Source organism: Stegostoma tigrinum, chromosome 2 (assembly GCF_030684315.1).
Source record: "Stegostoma tigrinum isolate sSteTig4 chromosome 2, sSteTig4.hap1, whole genome shotgun sequence".
Lineage (NCBI taxonomy): Eukaryota > Metazoa > Chordata > Chondrichthyes > Orectolobiformes > Stegostomatidae > Stegostoma > Stegostoma tigrinum.
In genome coordinates, this window is record NC_081355.1 from 92,334,128 (window position 1) to 92,348,205 (window position 14,078).

A 14,078-nucleotide genomic window follows, 5' to 3' on the forward strand; every position below is an offset into this window, starting at 1 on the left:
GTATATGTAATTATTATAGCTTCAGTTAGATATGCTCCACAGAATAAACAGCTATTTAATTGTTCCAGTTTGACTGGTTTTGTCAATAATAATAACCACCACTCCTTGCTCTTGACCTTCTGGCAGAACTCTAGAATAAGTTAAAAAAGCAGTAAAGCTGTTGAACCTTAATTAACAGACCACCTATGACTAAAGTGAACTGCAGCTTAAAGATGCCACTACAGGTCCAAGAATTACAAAGCTAACATTAAAAAAAGAGTAGAACTCAAACCCACATAATGTTCTAGGACAGTGTGATCAACCAAAGGTTAGGAAAACATGGGACTCAGGAGAAGCAATAGGCCATTTGGCTTTTTCAAGTCTGCTCAGCCATTCAATAGGCTGATCTGGTTGTGGTTCTAACTCTGTTTTCCTGTCTGCCAACCAGAACCATGGGCTCCCTTGTCTACTAAAAATCTCTATCACTCTGTCTTCAACAAATTCAATGGCCTAGCTTCCACTGCTTTCTGACAAAGAGAATTCCACAGACCAGTGATCCTCAGAAAAAAATCCTACTCATCCAGGTCTTAAAAGAGAGACCTCTTATTCTTAACACTATCCCCTCATTCTAGTCTTTCTCAACTTGCAGAACTTTCTTCAATGTATCCAGTACATCTAGTACCCTCAGGATCTTATAGATTTTAGGAAAAATCACCTCTCATTCTTCTAAACTCAAATGGCTATAGGCCCAATTTCTCAAACTTTTATTACAAGATAAACTCAATGTCCCTGGAATGATTAAAAGGGAATCCTCTCTTGACTGCTTCTAATGCAATAATTTCATATTTCAAATTAGACCAAAGTTGTACACACCACTCCAAATGTGGCTTCACCAAAGGCCTGTGATACTCTTTACTTCCATATTTCATTCTATTCAGATTTATTTTTTACTCAATATATTAGATGATTTTTGAAGATTTCACACTGGGCTTGAAACATTAACTCTGCTTTTCTCTCCACATAAGTTTGTCCAACATTTGTTTTTATTTCAGATCTTCAGCATCTTCACTACTTTGCTTTTACTTATACGCCATAAACAACAACATTCTTTTTTATTTCCTAAACTATATTATTCATGATCTGAGAATTTCCAAAGTTTGTACCTTTAGTTTTGATAGCAACTGCAACATTCTGCCTTCCTACAAATAGACTTGTACAAATTTATATCATAGTTCGATAAGGCCGACAAAGAAAGTCCATTTCCAATGGCAGGCGCAGTAGTACAAGAACGCAGGTAACAGCATATCATGAGTGCAGGGAAAGAAACTCATGCGCAAGTTGGAGTAGTGAATATTTCTAGTTCTTTAAGTAAAAGTAAGATCTTTAGTTTGTGCTTTGGTCTGCAGTTCTTCTTCCTTCTTTCCTTAGAAATAAATGCTTAAGAGTTTCATTGAAACTGTTAAAATTTCCTTTCCTTTTAGTTTACAAAAAAAAATTAGTACAGTGAAGTGTAGAGACTCTTAAGGAATTGGTTTTTAAGTTAGAAATATGATAGTGATGGCAAGTTTGGTGATGGTGTTGCTGCAATACATGAAAGCTTTGTCGGGCTTTGTCACATTATAGCTACTAGACTGTTAATTCACAGGCCTAGGTTCAAATCCCAACATGACAGATGAATTTGAATTCACTTTAAGCAAAAATCTAGAATTAAGACCATGAAATCATTGCTGATTGTTGGGGGGAAAAAACCCATCTGGTTCTCAAATGTGCTTTATGGAGGGAAATCTCCCAGCCTTACCAGGTCTGGCCTACATGAAATTCCAGACCCAGAACAAAGTGGTTGACTCATATCTTCCCTCAGGGCAATGAGGGATTGGTCAATGCATGCTGGCCTAGCCTGTGACTCCCACTTAGCATGAATGAAAAGAAACACTAATCTGATCTAGAGTGAACTCACCTGGAGTAAATGTTTGCATCTCGAGGAACTTCAGATCTCAGTTGAAGACACTGACACTTTAGGGAAGGGGAAATTTACCTGGATACTTTGCTTCAGAGGATAGGCACACACCCCTGAACTGGTCATTAAAAACCAGTCTGTCATCAGCAACTGCAGGTTGCCTGTGACTGCAGGTGAGGCAGAAATGAGGGCGCAGGGGCTATAAGCTTTGGCTCCAGCAACTGTTGGGACAGTTCAGTTGTAAGGCTCTTGCAAGCTGTGCAGACGAGCGTGCGGACTGCAAGGATGATGAGCAAACTGACTATGCACCTTGGTACAGGGGCCCATTCAGGTAGAGGAGGAAATAGAAAATAGTTCAGTCAGGGGGCAGATTAGTTAAGGGGATAGATACTGTTCTCTGCAGGAGTTATAGATTTTTACAGCATGGAGACAGGTCTATGACTCCTGCTCATATGAACATGTATAACTGTCAAACAATATGGATGAATTAACTGCACAAATACAAGTTAATGTGTATGATCTTATAGGCATTATGGAGATATGGTTACAGAGATCAAAACTGTGAACTAAAATTCAGGGTTAATATGACTTTTTGACAGGACAGGCAGGAAGGACAGGGCACTTAGGTAGCATTGTTGGTACAGGATGGAATAAGTTTGACAGCATACAGGTGGAGGTAAGATACAAGATGACATTGGTTAGAATAGGAGTAGACTACAGGCCTGGTCACAGTAGCTAGGGCAAAGAATCATCAGAAGATAACGAGGGCATGTAACAAAGGCATTAATCATTGGGAACTTTGTAAAGACTGGGATAGTCAGATTGGCAGAGGAAGCCACGCAGAAGAATTCATAGAATGTATGTGTGACAATTTTCTAGAATATGTTGTAGATCCAACTAGGGATCAGGCTAATATGTATCTAGTGACATGTAAAGAAGCAGGTTTAATAAATGATGTCAGCACACAAGATCACCTTCAAAATAATAACCATAACATGGTAGAATTTAGCATTCAGTTTGAGAGGGAAGCAACTGGTTTGGAAATAAGCTTAAATGATGATAACTACAAAGGAATGAGGGCAGAGCTAGCTGCAGTGGACCAGAAAAGGAGTTTAGTTGCCAAAGGGCCAAGTAACAATGGTGAATGTTTAAGAAAATAGCTCATGGCTCATAGCAAATACAGATTCCAGTAAGGAAGAAGTATTCTATGAGCGGGGCTAAGTCAAAAGGGTTAATAAAGAAGAGCATCAAACTGAAAGAAAAAATACATTGGTCAAGATTAGCGGTACTGCACAGTATTGCGTAAGTTTTAAAAACAAACAAAACACAATCCAAAAATAATAAAGGGAATAGAAAATAAACATTAATGCTGAACATGCAAGTAATATACAGGCTGGCAGCTAAAGTTTCTTTAAATACATAAACTGGAAGAGAGAAGCCACTGTGAATATAAGACCCTAAGAGAATGAGATTGGGAAATAATAATGGAGATCCAGGAAATGGCAGAAGAATTTCATAAATATTTTGCATCAGTCTTCACAGTAGAAGACACTAATAGCATTCCAATATTACTAAATATTCATGGGGCAAAATGAGCAGAGTATATAGGAACTATCACTAGAAAAAAGTGCTAGGGTAAGTAATGAGACTAAAGACTGGTAAGTTGCCTGAATGTGACTGGATGAATCCTAGATTGGTACAGGGAGTAGTTACAGAGACAGTGTATTCATTGGCAGGAATCTTCCAAGAATCCTTGTTTTTGTAATGTCCTAGAGGATTGGAAAACTGCCAAAGTAATACCTTTACTTAAAAATCGAAATTGACTAAAACAGGTAATTCATAGGCAAGTTTTTGGGGTGAAATGTTACAGTCTATTATAAGGACACATGAGCAGAGCATTTAGGTGTACATTAAATGATCAAACACAGTCACAATGCCATGAAGAGAAAACATGCCTGACAAATGTACTGGAATTCTTTTGAGGGGGTAACAAACAAATGAAAGGAAAGCAATGACTATACTAAACTTAGGTTTTTAGAGGCTGCTTGATAAAGTACCACACACTAGGCTAATTAATCAGAGCCCATGGTATTGAAGGTAGCATATGAACATGGGCTGAGAACTGGTTAACTATTAGAAAACAAAGAGTTGGGATAAGGGTAACCTGTGACTAATGGTGTGCCACAGGAATCAGTGCTTGGCCCACAATTATTTGCAATATATTTTAATGAACTGGCTGAGAAATGTGAATGTACTGTAGATTACAAAGTGTAGAGCTGGATGAACACAACAAGCCCAGCAACATCAGAGGAGCAGGAAGGCTGATGTTTTGGGCCTAGACCCTTCTTCAGAAATCTTTATCTCAGATTGTCCAGCATCTGCAGTTCCAACTATCTCTGAATGTACTATAGCCAGGTTTACAGATGATACAAAAATAGGTGGGAAGGCAAATGGCTAGGAAGCCACACGAGTCTGCAGAGGGCTACAGAAAAATTAAGTGAGGTTATGCAATATGGTAGGAAGAGCAGAGGAGCTGAATATTGTATACATGGAGGAAAACTGCAGCAAGTTATGGAACAGAGAGATTTCAGATTCTTTGTCCATGAACTACAAAAAGCAAACTTCCAAGTTCAGCACACAGTAGGGAAGACAAATAGAATGTTGGATTTTTTTTTAAGAAAAAGAAATACAGCAGAAAAGTGGGACGGTTTTCTAAAATTATACAAGGTGCTAATCAGACTACAGTGGGAATACTGCAAACAGTTTTGGGCCACCTATCGAAGGAAAGATGTACGGGCACAAGGGACAGTCCTGAATAGGTTCATTAGGTTGATACCAGGCAAGGAAGCAACGTCTTATGAGAAGAGGTTGAGTACATTGGGCCTGTATCTTTGGATTATAGAAAAATGAGAGGCAACCATATCGAAATATAGAAAATTCTTGGGAGACTTGACACTAGACAGCCAGAAAAGTTGTTTCCCTCTGCGGGAGAGTTTAGGATCAGAAGGCATAATCTTAGAACATGGGGGGTCACCCATTTAAGAGAGAAATTAGGAGAAATTTCTTATTTCAGAGGGTAGTGAATCTACGGAATTCCTTAGTACAAACAGCTGAGTTAAGTGTATTCAAGGCCAAGACAGTCACATTTTTAATGAGAAAGGGAATTGAGGCATCTGGGAAAAGGCAGGAAAGTGGAGTCAGAAGATTACCACTGAATGGTGCAGCAGACTTGAGGGGCTGAATGGCCTACTTCTGCTCCTTGTCTTATTGTCTTAAACAGATACATGCTTTTAGACAAGAGATGCAAAAGAAATTTTCAGGAAAGTTTGCAATGAGAATTCAAACCTGATTGCATGGATTCAAGTAGGGGGTCATGCGAGACAGGCTAGATCTGACCGATACTGATCTGATCCAAGTGCTTGCTCTTGTTTCCATTCACTTTAAAAGAATTGTTATTGTATCATTTTACAAATTGTTTCACCAAATTCCCATAATTTACTTTGTTAATCCTTATGAGATCCACAAGTATCATATTACCTGTGTATTTCCAGATCATAATATTGTCTTGCTCTTATTAACAATAATTCATGTAGAAAAGCACATGTAGGCAGTCCTGATTAAATCCTGGAGCCAAATAACTTCAGTCCTTCTTTGAAGAAAATCACCGATATCAATTTTCTTTTCAATAAGCTTGAAAGGATGCATCGTATTAAAGGGTGGAAAGAAATCAACTAATTTCTTTCCTGAACTCAGCCTAGTCAGCAACACAGATTGCTCCCTTATCTTCAGCACTGTCCTTTCACTTTCCTTACTGGAATCAACCGAGCAAATCTTCTCTGTACTGTCTCCATGCTAGTAAAACTTCCCTTAGATTAGGGAACGAAAACCGCTCATAGTATTGAGTGTATATCCTGACTAGTGCATTGTACAGTTTAGCAAGACCTCCTTACTTCCATACTTCATTCCCTTTGAGATGAAAGTCATCATTTCATTTACCTTCCTACTATAAACTGAACTTAGATGTTAGCTTATTATATGTGCACTAAGATCCCCAATCATTGCCTGCAGTAGTAAACTGTTCTTCTATTCTTCTCAAGTGCATGACCTCTCAATTTCCTACATAATATTCCAGCTGCTAACGTTTTGCACACTTACTTTACTTGTCTATATCCCTCTGTTGACTCATTAGGTCATCCTTACGACTTGCCTTTTCACCTAAAACTCGGTGATAGTACATTCACTTCTGTGTCCATGTCATTAATCTATTTTGTAAACAATTGCATCAACAGCACCAAACCCTGTGGCACTCCACAATGTACAGGCTGCCATCCTGTAAATGACCCGTTTTCCAAACTTACTATCTTCTACTGGTTAACTAATTCTCTATCTATCCTAATATACTACTCCCAACACCATGGGCTCTTAAATCAAGTAGTTTTAGAATGCGGTAACTTTCGAATGCCCTTTGCAAATCCAAATATACATTGGTTCCCCTTTGATCTATCATGTTTGTTACTTTCTCAGAGAAATGTAAAAAAAATTGCGAAGAATGATTTGTCCTTCATAGAGCCATGCTGACTCTGTTTGCTTATGTTATGTATTGAGAAATGGTCTGCTATGATATGCTTTATAACAGATTGCAAATTTTTCCCAAAGACAGATGTTAAGCGAACAGACCTACAGTTACAAACGTTTTTTTGGCTCCTTTCCTTTTTGAATAAGGATGTTAAAACTGAGAACAGGAAACAGAGAGGGCGTATTTATATGTTTACCAAGAAGTAACAGTGGTGTGCCACAGGGATCAGTGCTCGGGCCTCAACTGTTCACAATTCATGACTTGGATGAAAAAAATGGAAGGTATGGCTGCCAAATTTGCTGATGACACAAAGATAAGTAGGAAAGCAAGTTCTGAACAGGGCACAAGAAATTACAAAAATATATTGACATGGTTAGAAATATAGTATAATGTGGGAAAATGTGAAATTGTCCATTTTAGCAGGATGGATAAAAAAAATTATCCAAATGATCAGAGATTGCAGAGCTCTGACAGGCTGAGGGACCCGACAGTCCTTGTGTATAAATCACAAGAAACATGCAGGCAGAACGAATAATTAGGAAACCTAACCGGAAGTTATCATCTATTGCAACTGAATACAAAATAGGGAGTTTATGCTGGACTTGGGACAGTGCACTTGAGAGGCCATATCTGGAATACTGTATATAGCATTGATTTCCTTGTCTAAGAATGTATATACACTGGACTAGTTCAGAAAAGGTTTACCATACCAATACATGGAAAAAGTGAGCTGTCTAATGATGAAAGGTTGGACGGACTATAGGTTGCATATGGTAGTGAATATGTCGCATGTGAAGGTTGTATATGCTGGAGTTTAAAAGTGTAAGAGGTAACTTGGCTGAATCATATAAAATCCGAGAGGTCTTAACAGGGTAGATATAAAAGAGATGTTTCATCTTATGAAAGATTGTAGAACCAGGGACCACTGTTTATAAATAAGAGATCACCCATTTAAACCAGGAATGAGGCAAAACTTTTTTTGAACACCCTTTCTGAAAATGCGACGGAAGCACAGTCTCTACATATATTTAAGGCAGAAGTGGACAGATTCCTGGGCAGCAAACGGATGAACATTTATTGGGGGGGTGGGGGGGGAAGGTGAGAATATGAATTTAAGGTTACAATCAGATTAGCTATGATCTTATTTAATGCTAGAGCAGATTCAAGAGGACAACTGGCTTCGTCCAGTTTCCTCTCCATATATTTGTGTATACGACCTGCTCTCAGTTAACAATATTCCACATTCCATAACGGGAATTATTTCACAATATCAGAATTTGACGGCCTTTTAACAGATTCACTATACTTTCTGAATATCCAGCTCAAAACACCTCTTCAATGAGGCAAAGAATAGACAGTTCCAAAGATACACCACCTTTCTCGTGCCTTGTTTCCCTTCCATGTTAGTTAATATCTGTGAAAGACCACAAGCAAAATGTTGGCCATCTATTGACAAGACAGAACTATTGACACAGAGCCTGTCTTTTATGTCATCCACATACAGCAGAATGAGAAAGAACCAGCCAACAATTTCAAATCATTCGTTGTCCAATGAAATAATTGAAAGTTATTCACTGCAGTGTTTACTTCATATTACACAGGCAATAAAATGAAAGGCTAGAAGGTATACCATCTTTGTATTTTGCGAATCTATGGCATTAAGAGATTAGCACTATTGAGCTATATCAGATTCAGGTACAAGCTAAGGCTTGTTTATTAATACGTAAGATATCAAAGGCAGAATAGATATAAACTTGCATGACCAAGTTTTATTTCACAAAGCCTATGCTTTAAGTGAACAAACTTTGGCTAGTGAAATACAAACTTATGTACTCAAAATTCTTTAACTAGACCAAATCTATTTACAATACAGGACAATAATTCACTAGGGACTATGTCATCATTACTTCACTGTTGCTGGCTCAACAATACTGTGAACAGTTTTGGAAGCCTGATCTAAGGAAAGATTACTGGCATTGGAGGCAATCTAAAGGAGGTTCAAAACAAACACAGAGAATGTTTGAGAAACTCAGCAGGTCTGACAGCTTCTGGGGAGGGGGAAGAGCGAGACAGCGAGACCAAGAGACCGAGAAAGCGAGAGCGCGACTGGTATGGCTTTTTCAGAATACCAGAAAAATTCATTACGCTGACAGCAGGTATGGAGGAAGTGTGCCGTAAGGAGAGGTTAAGTAGGTTAGGCCCTTACTCATTGGAATGTCAAAGAATGAGGAAAGACTTCACTGAAACAGAACAAGATTCTTCAGGAACTTGACAGGGTAGATGCAGGAGCATTGTATACCCTTGTGGTCTAGGACCAGACGGCATAATCATGGAATATGGGATCGCCCTTTTAAGGCAGAAATAAGGAGGAATTTCTTCCCTCAGGGGGCAGTGGATCTAAAGAATCCTTTACTGCAAGGGAATTTTTGGAAGAGAGCTATTCAGGCTGGGTTGTTAAGAATATTCAAGGTTACATGAGAACACTTGCTGATTTTTTTGTCATTTTTGCTTTATTCTTTTATAAATTTTAGTTTGGAGTTGTGAACTGTGGGTAACAGTTTTTGTTATAAGGAAAAAAGACCAACAAGCTTTTGTTTGCTCATGAGGCAAGGCCTGGATGTACGGCACACTGGTGATCGTAGGCCTCCAGCCTGAAAAGCAACCTTCAACCACAACCCCCTGCCATCTACCTTCAAGCCAGTTCTACATCTAAATGGCTAGCTCTCCCTGCATTCCATGTGATCTAACCTTGGTAATCTATCATGCAGAACCTTGTTGAATGCCTTATGAAAGTCTTAGCACAAATTTGTAGCTCGGGTTGTGGATGCAGTTGTTCGTTAGCTCGCTGAGCCGGTTGTTGTATGGTGTGCAGATGTTTCTTTACCAGTCGAGGCAAAATCATTAGTTTGACCTTAAAACGAAGTGTTGGTGTTCTGCTCCATTCCGAATTTATATGATCCTCTAGTGTGGTGAGTCTTGTCATTTCCGGTTCTGTTTTTTTTGGCAATTGTCTGCACATGGCAGCTATTTCTGTGCGTTTGTTAATGAGGTCCTGTGTTGAGAACCAGGCTTCCAAAAATTCCCTTGCACGTATGTTGTTCACTTGTCCCGGTCTGTGGCCCTCTTTGTCTGTGTATATAGAGACAAGTGAATATTTGTCCTGTCTTTTTACTGCCAGCTGGTTGTCAGTTTCTTCCCCGTTTGTCCAATGTAATGTTTATTGCACTAGCTGCATGGGATTCTGTATATCACGTTAGTCCTGTTTACTGCCAGTATGGGGTCTTTAGTCTTTGACACAATGGCGTGGTGATGTAGGTTTATATGGTCTGTGGTAACTGGGTATTATTTCTGTTATATTTTTGATGCAGGGTAGTGTTGCTAGTGTCTTCTTTAGTACCATGCCCTCTGTCTGTCTGTCCGCCAACTAACCCATCACTGATGTCAGGCACAGTAGTCTACCGTCCCCTGCCATTTTTTAACCACCTTTCTTAAATAGTCGCCTGATGATGGTCAACCTGCAGTCTTCTAGCATCTCACCTATGGCTATTGACGGTACAATTATCTCAGCAAGGGGTCCATCAATCACTTCCCTAGCTTCCTACAAAGTTCTAGGGTACATCTGATCGATGCAACCAAGAAACTAACCCGAGGAACAACATATCATGAAAATAACTTACTTAAGTAATCTGCCAGTTTTGTCTTTTTTTATTTAGCTATCCCACAACTGTGTGTTTGTCCGTTTTTTGTGAGAATGGGGGAGCTGTAAAAGAACAATGTTTTTTGGGCAGAGAACGTAGACCAATTAGATTACTTTGTTTAATTTTTGCTCTGTTAACTTCATTACATTGTTTAAGACACAAACCGGTGTCAAGAATTGATTATTCACAAAGCCTTGGATTGGTTATTCAGAAAGACTAGTTTGGAATGTGTGGGGTCAATTTTGATTGTATTTAAAGGTTTTAATTTTTCCAATACAGAAGCAGAAAGGCTGATTTGGTTTGGCTGTCTGTCTCTGCTCATAAAAATCAAGACAGAGAGATTTTTAACCAGTAAAAGGAGTTGAGGATGTGATAATAGGAACTGCAGATGCCAGAGAATCTGAGATAACAAGGTGTAGAGCTGGATGAACACAGCAGGCCAAGCAGCATCAGAGGAGCAGGAAAGTGGTGTTTCGGGCCAAGGGTCTAGGCCCGAAACTTCAGCTTTCCTGCTCCTATGATGCCACTTGGCCTGCTGTGTTCATCCAACACTATACCTTATTATCTCAAGGAACTGAGAATTACAGACACAAGACAGGAAAGTGGAGTTGAGGATTATCAGTTCAGCCATGATCTCAGTGATGGTGGAGCAGATATGATGGACTGAATGGCCTATTCTTGCTCCTCTATCTTATGATCTTTTCCCGGAACTCCTTTCTATCAGCACTGTGGATGCACAGACACAACATGAATGCAACACTTCTAGAAGGCAGTTCACCACCATTTTCTCAAGGCTGATTAGTGACAAGCAACAAATTCCAGCCAGTGATGTCCTGATCCTACAAAATATTAAAAAGAATTACTTGAATTACAACAATGCTGTAAAGCAATTCGTTGACTGTGTTTCTTTTTAAATATACAAAGCCCACAGTCTTTTTATTTTACTCTTTCATAGGATATTAACACTACTGGCAATGTCAGCATTTGTTGACCATCTTAAATGCCTTGAACTAGGTGGTTTGCTCAGCCATTTCAGTGGGCAGTTCAGCAGCATTGGAGACCCATAACAATCACACATAGGACCAACTAGGTAAGGATGGCAGCTTTCCTTCTTCAAGGTCAATGGGCTTTTACAATAATCAATAATAGCTGCCATGATCACCATAACTGAAGCTAACATTTTCTTATACATTCCAGATTTAAGTTGAATTTTAGTTTCACCAGCTGCACTTAGAATCTACGTATATACAGCATGAGATCAGGCTTCAAACACATTACCACAAAACCACTATCTTTATGAGAAGCCAAGTTAATCACTACATTTAGGCACTAATATTTTTCTTTAGGGTTTAGGATCAAATCTAGTAGTAGTAAGAAAGAAATTCATCAGATATATTTCCTATTCAACCAGAACGCAGTATCTGAACTTAAAGTAATTGACTCAAAGACTGGAGGTTTGAAATTTTCCTATCCTGAACTACCATCAACTAAATACTCGCAAAATCTAACACCTTTCCCAGTTGAGGAATCATTTATCTCCTTTATCAAGGAGGCACGAAGTAAAGAACTTCCATGACAACGAAAATCAGTGACTTGTTAGATGATATCCAGTTTCTGAAATTTTATACAACAGAATGTCTTGATATGTTTGCTTAAAAAGTTATGCTAAAAATCTACAGAACGCTAAAAACTTCCTGTTATACATAAAAGACAGCTTGGTATAAACTGTGCAGGATGGGTGAATTTAATTTTCAGGTACAAATAGAATTATTTGACTAACAGTACCAATGCCCAATTAAGCGAATAATAGTATTCCAATTTTCTAATTGCACAATATTCCCAAAATAATTGTGTCAACATGATCAATGTTTAAAGAAGGAATATCACCACAGTTGTCAGAATATTGCTTACCAGCAGGTAGACCATGGCCAGCCTGTGGTTCCATTGGTGCTGGAGGGACTGAGTGGGCCACAATTCCTTTCTTGGCTTCTTTGACCATGTCATCGCTATCTTCTTCATAACCAATAACGGATAATCCAAGTCCAGAATGCTGTGAAGATTTTGGCTGTTGAGAGACTTTGTTCACGGGACTAATAAAATCAGGTGGTAACCTGGGAGAAACAGTGAGTGATAAAATCATCACAACATAAAAAGGAGCCATCCAGACCATTGAGCCCATGTTATTATATAGATCCACTCCCTGGTTCTTTCCTTGTAACACAGCAAATTTTGCCCTCCAGCTAACACATTCAAGGCAGAAATTATTGAATTCCCTTTCAGAAACCAAAAATGAATCTACCCCTATACTTTTCTTGGTAGTGTCTGAACCCACTGACTCTTTACAACATTTTTTTGTAAGTTTATTTTTGCAGTCCCTTTAAAGACAGATTCAAGAAAAAAAATCATTGAATTTCCTGTCATTTCCCATGACCTTATTTCATTATAATCCAAAACATGAGGTACTTTATAGTAAAAAGACTCCTGCAAACAATCTTAAACAAAAAAACTGGACCTCAATCGTCACTTGCAACTTATTACAGAAATTCTAGTCATAGAGATGTACAGCACAGAAACAGACCCTTCGCTTCAACTTATCCATGCCGACTAGATATCCCAAATTAGTCCAATCCCAATTGCCATAAATTGGCCCCTAACCCTCTAAATGCTTCCTAATCATATACCCAACCAGATGCCTTTTAAATGTTGTAAATGTACTGGTCTCCACCACTTCCTCTGGTAGCTCATTCCATACACACACTACCCTCTGCATTAAAAAGTTGTCCTTTAGATCCCTTTTATATGTTTACCCTCTCATCTTAAAACAACGCCCCCTAGTTTTGGACTCCCCTACTCTGGGAAAAAGAGTTTGGTTATTTATCCTATCCATGCCCATCATAATTTTACAAACCTCTACAAGGTCAGCCCTCACCCTCCAACACTCCAGGGAAAATAGCCCATTCTTATTCAGCTCTCCCTAGAGCTCAAACCTTCCAACCCCTGCGACATTCTTGTAAATCTGTTCTGAACCCTTTCAAGTTTAGAAACATCTTTCGTATAGCAGTGAGACCAGTATTGAATGCAGTATTTCAAAAGCAGCCTGACCAATGTCCTGCACAACCGCAACATGACTCCCAACTCCTACACTCAATACTCTGACCAATAAAGGCAAGTGTACTAAATGCCTTCTTCAGTATTCTGTCTACTTGTGACCGGCGTCAAGTTTGGTAATAACAGATTTTTCTTTCTTTTATTTGTTCACAGGATGAGAACAAATTTGCTGGGTAGCATTTGTTGTCCGTCCCTAATAATTGCCAAGAGGGCAGTTAAGAGGCAACCACATTACTGTGGGTCTGGAGTCATACGTAGGCCAGACCAGGTAAGGATGGCAGTACCCCTCTCTATAGGACATTAGAGAACCATTTGGGTTTTTCCTGACAATCGGCAATTGACTTATGGTCATCATTAGACTCTTAGTTCCAGATATTTATTGAATTCAATTTCCACCACCTCTCTTCGTGGAATTTGAACATATCTGGGACTCTGCATTAACAGTTCAGTGATAATACCATGAGGCTATCACCTGCTCTGATTTGCCTAACCAAAATGCAACACTTCACCTTTCTCTATATTAAACTCCATCTGCCACTCAAGTTATTTACCTTGCTTAAAAATAACAACTGCACTGGAAATATTATTTTAAACCATCTGACTCAAGCAAAATTTTAAGCTTCAAACTTTGCTAATCAAATGCCTTGAACAATTAAGTTCAGTTTTAGAAGTCAATGGGGGAAATGGGATATGGCCTATTGGAGGTTATATTGTTTACATTTTTACAGCTAGGGAACATTTTCAAATATTTTTGAAAATT

The 14,078-nt window shown here is 38.8% G+C and overlaps 1 protein-coding gene across 1 annotated transcript in view; it reads right to left on the reverse strand.

Moving 5' to 3' along the window:
• The window catches only part of znf830 (zinc finger protein 830), a 46,153-nt gene that overhangs the window by 20,896 nt on the left and 11,179 nt on the right, over positions 1–14,078 (reverse strand). The window contains exon 5 of the mRNA XM_059655535.1: positions 12,122–12,321. Within this exon, the coding sequence (XP_059511518.1) occupies positions 12,122–12,321 (200 nt within the window). The remainder of the gene's footprint in view (positions 1–12,121; positions 12,322–14,078) is intronic.